The sequence below is a fragment of the Acomys russatus genome, chromosome 19 (genome assembly GCF_903995435.1).
Source record: "Acomys russatus chromosome 19, mAcoRus1.1, whole genome shotgun sequence".
Taxonomy (NCBI): Eukaryota; Metazoa; Chordata; class Mammalia; order Rodentia; family Muridae; genus Acomys; species Acomys russatus.
The window spans coordinates 459,340-469,518 of record NC_067155.1 but is presented as its reverse complement, the minus strand read 5'-3'; the positions used below and the strand labels follow the sequence as shown (position 1 = coordinate 469,518).

Genomic DNA, 10,179 nt, shown 5'->3' with positions numbered 1-10,179 from the left:
TAGAAGGTGGTGGGTGTGCAGGCCTCATGCTGTCGTGCCTGGTCTGTGCCTGTTAAGGGGGTGGGTGTGAGAATGGGGTCTTCAGAGTGGAGAGGACCCTCATTCTGGTCTGGTCCTCTGTTTTTCCTATTCAGCCCGAGTCTTTTTTTTTTTTTTTTTTTTTTTTAAGATTTATTTATTTATTATTGTGTATACAATGCTCTACACTTGCAGGCCAGAAGAGTATCAGATCGCATCACAGATGGTTGTGAGCCACCATGTAGTTGCTGGGAATTGAACTCATGACCTCTGGAAGAGCAGTCAATGCTCTTAACCGCTGAGCCATCTCTCCAGCCCCAGCCTGACTCTTTTAATGCTTGGGACACCCGGCCTGGTCTAATCCCAAGGGCTGCAGCTAGTCACCAAGGCCACGTGAAATGCAAAGGCAGTTATCTGAACAGCGTTAGATGACGGCCTAGGAGGCGTCTGTCTAGCAGAAAGGCACTAGCAATGGCTCAGGAGCAGCCACCTGTCACATGCCCACCACCATGGGCAAGAGGTCCAGCAAAACCAGACAGTTCAGGACCTGAACTCTTGGGGCCCTGGGCAGTGGACTGGCTTGATGGAGACACTCTCTCTTCCACAGGGTTAACTGTGGAAGGCTGACCAGGAGACACCAGACGCATAGAACTCCATCTGGCTGGGCCAGTCGCCATCTCCATCTCCGTTGCCTTCTCTGTCCTCATCAGAATCATCATCATCGCCACTGGATGCACCACAGACAGCGCCACCTAGGTGGGTCGGCTGCCCTGGAGAGCTCCTGTACCGCTCCTGTGCCTCCTCCCTCCGCTTCTGGGCGGCCAGCTCTCGGTAGCAGAGGCTGCAGACACGAAGGGGCTTGGAGGAGAGCCTTGGCAGCAGGAAGCGCTCCCTGGAGCACTCGGCACACACCACGAACCCGCACTTGCGGCAGTGGTGACGCCGAGTGAGTGCCGAGAAGCGTGTCTGCGTGCAGCGCATGCAGATGTCCGTGGCCTTGTCAGGGATCCACGGCGCTGCGTGCTCCGTGGTGGGCTGGCGGCCCGTGGCCAGCAGCTGCCTCCGCACACACTCTTCGATGTGGCTGATCCACTCCTGGCGCTCCGTGGTGGAGGCTGCAGACACCACAAAAGACTTCTTGGCGGTCTTGATCATCCAGCGGTTCTTGGCCTGCAGGGTCTCGGGCAGTGGCTCCAAGGTCACCTCTTCCAGGGGAATAATATGCTGGCTGCGGTACTTGCGTTTGCTAAGCACAATACTGCCGTATACCAGGATGTCGTTGAAGAGGAAGAAGATGCGTGGCTTGGCCTTCTTGCGGCACTCCTTCGTCAGTACCCCCTCGCCCAGGAGCACACGGCCGGGTAGGGCGAGCGGCTGCCCTGATGCCCCAAAGCAGCTCTCCACTGCTGCGATCCGCTGGCTGTTGATCTCCGTGTTTGCCAAATGGTCCACCATCTTCTCAGTGGCTAGCCTGTGGAAGGCAGACAGGGAGGCCATCAGCTTGCTCAGCCCCCTCCCTCACCCACCCCAACCCGCCCCCACCCCAGCTCCCTCCCACACCAAACCAGACAAACCTGCTATCCTACTGCGCTTCAGCAAACCCACCCAGTCTCCCAGGCTGAGAAACTGAATACTTCAGAGGCGGGCCTGACACCTGAGCAGAAGAAATTATTGGGTGGGGGTGTGTGAAGGGACTCTCTAGCAGGGGGCTGTGGAATGCAGCCAGTAGTGAGAAGACAGTCATGAGGAGTTAACTGAAAGAAGAGCCTTGGGAGTGGAACACACCTCAAGCATGCTCCAGGGGCAAGAAAGCTGGAATAGTGAGCACCAACTTCCATCGGCTGTTCTGGAACAGTCTGTGAACGGAAGAATGGGGGTGCACATACCGAACAGTGTGTGTCGGACAACGTGAGTGTCTGGGATCCAAACCGAGCACAGAATCTGCCATCCCTCATTGTCCTGGGTGGCCGAAGCTCATCCGAGGGGCCATGAATTGAGTGCTACCTCTGAGCCAATGGCGACTTTATCTCATCATCCCTCACACGAACCCCAGGCAGGTTAGAACCCCACCCCCGCCCCCATCTTACAGGAGAAAAACAGACTCTAGTCTACTCAGAGGGAACGCAGCTCACCCTACACCACGGCCTTTGTGGAATGTAAGGCCCATTTGGGTTTCTCTGCTGGCGTACTAGGCTGTAAACACTAGCAGAATGCAGCCTAGCTACCCTGGGCTGTCCTCACCTACCCTTCTAAGCCCGGCATACTCTGAAGAGCACACAGAGGTGGCCACTCCCTGGTCCAAAGCCTCCAGGCCTGGCCTCTCCACCAAGCTCTAGGTATGGACAGCCACTCGCCTACCCAGTCATCACATAAACTTAAAAAAAAAAAAAAACTTTTATTTAATTTATGTGCATTGATGTGGGGGTGTCAGATCTTGGAGTTACAAAAAGTTGTGAGCTGCCATGTGGGTGCTGGGAATTGAACTCGGGTCCTTTGGAAGAGCAGGCAGTGCTCTTAACCACTGAGCCATCTCTCCGGCCCCCACATAAACTTTTTATGCTCAACACCAAACCCAGTGTTCCCTGGGCTCTTTCCTCTTAGAAACACTATCTAGCCAGTTTGGCTCAAACTCCAAATCTAGTCTTCATCTCTGAACCTCCTTCCTTCCTTCCTTTCTCTTTTCTTTCTTTTGGTTTTCCCTGCATTCACTTTGTAGACCAGGTTGGCCTTGAAACAGAGCTCTGCCTGTCTCTGCCTCCCCTGAGTGCTGGGATTACAGATGTGCACTACTGCGCCTGGCAAAGCTTCTCTCTCTCTTTTTTTTTTTTCTCTTTTTCTTTTTAAAATTTTATTTTATTAATTTATTCATATTACATCTCAATGTTTATCCCCTCCCTTGTATCCTCCCATTCCTCCCTCCCTCTCATTTTCCCCTTACTCCCCTCCCCTATGACTGTGACTGAGGGGGACCTCCTCCCCCTGTATATGCTCATAGGGTATCAAGTCTCTTCTTCGTAGCCTGCTATACTTCCTCTGAGTGCCACCAGGTCTCCCCATTCAGGGGACGTGGTCAAATATGGGGCACCAGAGTACATGTGAAAGTCATATCCCACTCTTCACTCAGATGTGGAGAATGTCCTGTCCATTGGCTAGATCTGGGTAGGGGTTTGAAGTTTACGGCCTGTATTGTCCTTGGCTGGGGCCATAGTTTGAGTGGGACCCCTGGGCCCAAATCTGCCCATCATAATTTTCTTCTTAAAGCTCCTTTTTCTTACATAACAAATTTCTCACCATGGTACAACTGGAAGACGCCATCTTGCCTCGCCTGGAACAGGACATCCATATTGGCCCTGGTCTGTGACCAGTTTAGCTCATAATTTCTTTCAGAAAGATTCTCTAGTATCCTCATCTCAGGCAGCTCCTTCCAGTGACTGCAAACTAGTCAGAGGTCAAACATGGCTCAGAGCCCATTTTTATAAATAAAGTTTTATTGTAACATGGGCCATGCACATTCATGTATACGGTATGACCAAAGTAAGTGGTGACAGAGTCCTGTGGCCATAAACCTGAAACACTTGTAGAAAAGTTTACTGAGCCCTTCGGTAAGACACCATCCTGGTTTTTTGTTTCTCTTCATAACACTTATCAAGACCTAGTGGTGGGGCTGGAGAGATTGCTCATTTGGTGAAGAGCTTACCAACCAGCATAAGGACCTGAGTAGATCTTAAGATGCCGCGTAAGAAGCCAGGCGTGGCGGTGTGGCAGCTGCAGAGGTACAGACAGGAGGGTCCTTGAGGCTTGCTGGCCAGTTGACCTTGCTGAATCTGTGAGTGCCAGGTTCAGTAAGAGACCCTTTCTCAAAAAAAAAAAAAAAAAAAGTAGAGGGGCCTATACTACTTTTCCAGAGGTCCTAAGTTCAGTTCCCACCTCCCAACTTCCCTAACTCCAACTCCAGGGAATACAGTACCCTCTTCTGGATTCTATGGGCACTTGCATATATCCACCTGAGTTGGCTAGTCTTAATGTTAACTTGACACACAAACTAGAGTTATCTGAAAGGAGAGAACCTCAATTTTTTTAAAAAAAGTATTCTTTTAACAAAAATTTATTTATTTATTAAGTATACAGTATTATGCCTGCATGTACTGCACGCCAGAAGAGGGCACCAGATCTCATTGTGGATGGTTGTGAGCCACCATGTGGTTGCTGGGAATTGAACTCATGACCTCTGGAAGAGCAGTCAGTGCTCTTAACTGCTGAGCCATCTCTCCAGCCGCAGGGAACCTCAATTTTAAAAATTCCTCTATAAGATACAACTTTAAGGCATTTTCTTCATTAGTGATTGATGGAGGAAGGCCCAGCCCATTTGTGGGTGGTGCTACCCCTGGGTTGGTGGTCCTGGGTTCTCTAAGAAAACAGGCTGAGCAAGCCAGGGGAAGCAAGCCAGTAAGGAGCACCCCTCCACAGTCTCTGCATCAGCTCCTGCCTGCAGGTTCCTGACCTGTTTTGAGTTCCTGTCTTGACTTCCTTTGATGATGAACAACAGTGTGGATGTGTAAGCGGAATAAACCCTTCCTTTGCCAAGTTGCTTTTTGGTCATGCTGTTGTATTGCAGCCATAAAAAAAATCCTATGACACCACCCACACATGTATACACATAAGTAAAAAGTAAAATAAATCTTTAAGAAACCAAAGGCGTGGTAGTGCACCCCTTTAATCCCAGCACTCGGGAAGCAGAGGCAGGTGGATCTCTGTGAGTTTGTGGCTGGCCTGGTCTACAAAGGCGAGTCCAGGACAGCCAGCGCTGCATGGGGAGGGGGCGTGGACAGAAAATGAGAAAGACACCGGATATCAATCTTAGGTCTCAACACACACACACACACACACACACACACACCAAAACAACAACAAAAAATCCTGGTGTTTTCCTGTCTAGTCACTGCATGTGTGCTTTCTATTGGTCACTCAGTCCTTAGCTCCCTCAGAACAGAAGCCCTTTCTTGCTAACAGTTATATAACAACTCTTAAAACTGTCCTATGCAGCCGGGCGGTGGTGGCGCACGCCTTTAATCCCAGCACTCGGGAGGCAGAGGCAGGTGGATCGCTGTGAGTTCGAGGCCAGCCTGGTCTACAAAGTGAGTCCAGGACAGCCAAGGCTACACAGAGAAACCCTGTCTCGAAAAACTAAAAAAAGAAAACAACAACAAAAACTGTGCTATGCGACAGTAGGTGCCATGTGCACGAACCTCTCTTTGAGACTCAGCTTTTACATATTGTGAGGAAGCAAGAGCGAGTTGACTTCTTACCACACATGCAGCCACCTGCTCTCTCTCTCTCACACACACACACACACACACACACACACACACACACACACACACACGGGTTTCTAGGTCACAGTACTGTGGTTCTGTATATGAGGCTGCCTGTGGGAACCTGAGGGATGGGGGTGGGAAGGGTGGGAGATGGGAAAGGTGGGGGATGGGAAGGGTGGGGGATGGGAAGGGTGGGCCCAGCTAGGAGAAACCAAACCTCTCTTCAGGCCCAAGAAGTGCTGCCCACAGCACCTGATGTAATGACTATTTTTAGTTTGCTGATCTTGACTTCAGACTTTGCAACCCCAAGCCATTATGCCACCTGATCACCAGTTCTTGGCTGATGGACAATCTGACACACTCAAATTGTGTCCCTTAACGTGCCAGCACCGTACCTCCATGGCTACCAGGCATTGTGCTGGAGGCCAGTTTGGATTGTCTCACTGTGAAGAGGCCAGAATGGCCAGGGCCAGGAGACCCAAAGGCGCAATGGCTTATGGGTAGCAGAGCCAACTGAACCCTTCAGGAGCAGAGGAAAAATAAAAAATAAAAACCAGGGTTTTGGGTTGGAGCTATGGCTCAGTAGTTAAGAACACTTGCATTTAAAGGGGGGTGGGGGTGGGCTGGAGAGACGGCTCAGAGGTTAAGAGCACTGTCTGCTCTTCCAAAGGTCATGCGGTCAATTCCCAGCAACCACACAGTGGCTCACAACCATCTATAAGAAGATTTGTTGCCCTTTTCTGGCATAAAAGTGTACAATGCAGGCAGAGCACTGTATATGCAATAAATATTTTTTTAAGAGCACTTGCTGCTCTTCCTGAGGACCTGAATTTGGGTTCCAGAACCCACATTGGGTGGCTCACAAGTGGCTGTAACTCCAGCTCCAGGGGAGCTAGCATACTCTTCTGTCCTCTCACACACATGTGGATGGATGGAAGGACCGATGTGAGCAGTGCTAGGAATGCGTGTCCAACTGAATGCCACTTCTACAGAAACCACACATTTCAGACTGTTAAAGAAGTCCACCGACAAGGAAAGGTAGATCTCACCGCCGCTGGAAGGCTCCTACCACAGACATGACAGTGACAGCCAGAGTGGGAAAAGCGGAAATGCCGCGTGCCGCTGCTGGGAATGTAAAAAATGCTACAGCTGTGGGCCGGAGAGACAGCTCAGTGGTTCCGCTTCTACAGGGACCCAGCTTTGATTTTCAACACCCACATCAGATGGGACAAAGCTACCGGTAACTCCAGTTCCAAGGGATCTACATACATGTGGCGTACATACATAGAAACATACGTAAAATTAGCAAATACATCTTTTAAAAAAATGACATAGCTACTGTGTGAAGACTCCTCAAGAAATTAAAGATAGATTTACCACACATCTTTCCAACTCTGGGTCCACTCCCAAAGGGGCGGAAAGGAGTATCTATACACACATACTGTGTGTGTTTACTAAAACCAAAAGGTAGAAGCAACCCAAATACCCATCGCCGAGGTCCTCACGGTGGCCAACAAGGAAATGTGATCTTCAAGCAGGAACTAAAAATCCAGACCCAATCTGACTCACTGCCGGCCTTCCTAAATGCAACCTTAGTGAAATACGATCACCGTCAGGCTAATACATCTAAACTATATTTACTCTCTGGCCACTCACACATTTAAAGTGCACGAGGCACCTTGCGCACGGATATGCCTGACAACCACACAGGCTCTGTCCGATGCTACCCTTCATGTCCTATTGCCCACTGAGGAACAGCCATTAAGAGAGGTCTGCCCCCCCCCCCAACTCAGGAAGGCGTGAGACACAGGGATAAGGTGTCAGGTTATGGGTGGGGTGGGCGGGGGTGGGTGGGTAAGGGAGAGGAGGTAGGCAAGGGCTGCCTCACAGGTCCACAGGACAGCAGTGAGCATTTCCGAGTGGAGTAAGGGAGAGGCACCACCCAGTGGAGTCACTGAATGTTTTGCAATCCTCCTCCAGAACAGGATAAGGAAAATGAACCCTCGGGTACCAGTTTCTCAGCACCTGCTGTTTGCTAGGCACAGTATTTTAAGCACACAGCATGGCTGACCTAACTCAGTGCCCAACAAACGTTCACCCAGGGACAGCATCAAGCCCCTTCACAGTCAACCACCCTAGAACCTCAGCTAGTAGCCCAGCTTCCATATAAACTCTATGCCAAAACACTGGCCCAGGGTGCACGCCGGTAATCCAGCACCTGGGGACATGAGAAGGGAGGGCAGAGTTCTTGGTCAAGCCCGGCTATAAGATGAGAGCTTTTCTCAAGAAAACACACACACACACACACACACACACACACACACACACACACACACACACACACACACACACACACACACACACACAAACTAGCACAGCAACATGGCTCAGAGAGTAAGGATGCTTGTGGCCAAGACTTGACCGTGAACTTCGCGCCTGGAACTCACGTGATGAAAAGGAGCGATTGACTCCTGAAAGACACGCCCTCCTCCACATTAAACAAAACACCCCCCTCCCCCAAAAGCCCACACCCAGACTCAGAAGTTCTTAAAATCCTGTCCGTGTGTAGTCTTTTCTCCTACTTCCTGACCTTCCTGTCTTTTCTCACCGCATAACACACGGGGAGGCCTGTCCCACCCCGCTTGCCACAAAGCCAAACCCCATCATTGCTCGGCGGCGGCGGGACGGGCTTGGCCAGGTCCCAGCAGTGTTCAGGCAACTGGCCGGGCCACCTTAGGGAGCTCTGAAGGCTGACGTGGGCAGGGCGCACAGCAAACGAGGCCCTTCAGCTTACACAAACCGCGGGGATCCTGACCCCAGCACTGATGACCGCCCCTCCTCCGCCGCCGTTAACCCTGTGGAATCTGATATCGGCTGTGTTCAAATTCCAAGGCCTGAGCCCTCTGGGCGAGCGAGTGCACACGTTCCTGATAGCTGGCGACTCCTCTCTTCAGGTGCTCCCTAAGAAGTCTCGGCCCTGTCCCACCCCAGTAACTTCCTACGTCAAGAGTTGCAAACTCAAACACTTCTGGACCCGAAATCAGAGGCCCGCAGAACAGTCCCTCCAAACTCCAAGGCGTTTCCCAACGGAGTAGGGCAAGTGGCAGGCAGAGACCCTATGGAGGACCCTCCCTGGGCTCACAGCTGGCGCACAGCCCTGGGACTCAGTTGTCCTAGAGTCCCTGGTGTCAACTGCTCCCCAAGGCACCCCCCGCAAGCCAGAATCAGGGGGCGCCCTCGCTTCCAGTGGAGCCCCCAGATGCGCATTCCTCAGCCCACCACGACCGACAGCTGCGGACATGGCAGGTTGGAGGGCGGGAGGGGAGCGCCCCCCCCCCAGCACCGCAGGCTGCTTACCTCCCGCGGGGACCCGCACGCACGACAGTGGGTCCGCGCAGTGTCACCGCTCGCGTCCGCCAATCCCCGCGCCGCCCACGCCTCCGGGTTCCAACTCCCTGATCACGCCCCTTCGAAGGCCGCAGGGCCAGTCGGAGCCCTGGCATGCAGGCGGAGGCGGAGCCCGCCCGAGTTCTTCAGAAATGTGCGCGGGCGGGCGTAGTCGAACCGCTGGACCGCGAGCCGGTGTGCGCGGGTTCTGTGTGGCGTCACCGGGCTGATGATTCCTTGGTCGGAGTCCTGTTCCCAACTTTCCTGGCCGCGACGCTGAAGACTTGAGTGGGCCCGGGTCCGGGGCGGGGGCGCGCGCGACACGATGGTGGGACCGTGGACCCTCAGATGCCCCTGCTGTCACGTTGGCGACCTCTTCTTAGCAGTAGTGTCGCTCGTTTTATTGAAAACCGACAAAACTTTATATTTTTTTCCTAGTTGGAAAATGTCAAAACACAAGAGGGGGAAATAGACGAGTTTAGTGGGCCTCACAAGGCTCCAGCACCAACAGGTCAAAGTACCCCACAGCACCCCTGGCTGCTGGGGACACTCAGAACTAAATTCCAAGCCTGCTTTTCTGTGTCGCCTGCCCCCAAGTGCATCCTCTTCCAACCTCTTTTTCTGGTTCCCCAAAACCATTGAGTCGGATCCACTCCCACACTTTGCACCCCCCCCCCACTCCTTTGTCATTTCAATGTCACCTGCTCAGAGAGGTCTCCTTGGCCCCAAAGCAGCCCTACCTTGTCCCTTCCTTCCTTCCTTCCTTCCTTCCTTCCTTCCTTCCTTCCTTCCTTCCTTCCTTCCGTTGTTGTTAGCTCTCTATGCAGACCAGGCTGTCCTTCAACTCCTAGAAGCCTTGGCTCTCTCTACAGAGCTCTGGGCTAATGTCTATAGTGTTAGTTTGTGTTGCCAAACTGGTTACATTGAACAGGGCCTAGCTCTGGTTAGCCTGGTGCCTGCTGGGCCGAGATCAAGGCAAGAGGGGACATGAGGGTTCAGAAAGGGCTGGTGTGGCCCTCTGGTGTTGGTGTTAGGGGCAGACCCTTACCTAACCTGGGTCTCCAGCCTTCTGTCCTGTAATCCCTACCATGGCCCACACACCCTTACCCTCATCAGCGTTTATTGAACATTTCTTTTAGGATTGAAATGTGTTTAAACAATTACAAAGTGCACTGCTGTGAATATTTCAGACTTGGAGAAGTCACATAAAAATGGAGACTTTTGGTGTCCCGCCCCCCCACCCCCCCACCGTACCTTGTCCCATCAGTAGTGGAATTTGAACTCAAGGCCTCACATACTAGACAAATGCTATATCCATGAGATATAGCCCCAGCCCTGATTTTAGTTTATCTTTAATCGGAAGATTTGGGGGGCCTGGATGGCACACGTCTGTGATCTCAGAACTCAAGAGGCTGAGGCAGGAGGACTGCGTTTGAGGGCATCCTGGGCTACATAATGA

General features: G+C 52.0%; 1 protein-coding gene across 2 annotated transcripts; it reads right to left on the bottom strand.

Annotated features, from left to right (window-relative positions):
- Positions 1-250: 250 nt before the first annotated feature.
- On the bottom strand, positions 251-8,852 carry Plekhf1 (pleckstrin homology and FYVE domain containing 1). Of its 2 annotated transcripts, none has more exons than XM_051162171.1 (2): positions 8,691-8,852; positions 251-1,489 (listed from the first exon to the last, which is right to left on the bottom strand). In XM_051162171.1, the coding sequence occupies exons 1-2, from the start codon at positions 8,834-8,836 to the stop codon at positions 628-630; spliced, it is 1,008 nt and encodes a 335-aa protein (XP_051018128.1). In that variant the 5' UTR covers positions 8,837-8,852; the 3' UTR covers positions 251-627. The 2 variants fall into 2 exon arrangements, with proteins under 2 accessions (XP_051018128.1, XP_051018129.1); XM_051162172.1 differs by lacking the exon at positions 8,691-8,852 and adding an exon at positions 6,839-7,095.
- Positions 8,853-10,179: the final 1,327 nt, after the last annotated feature.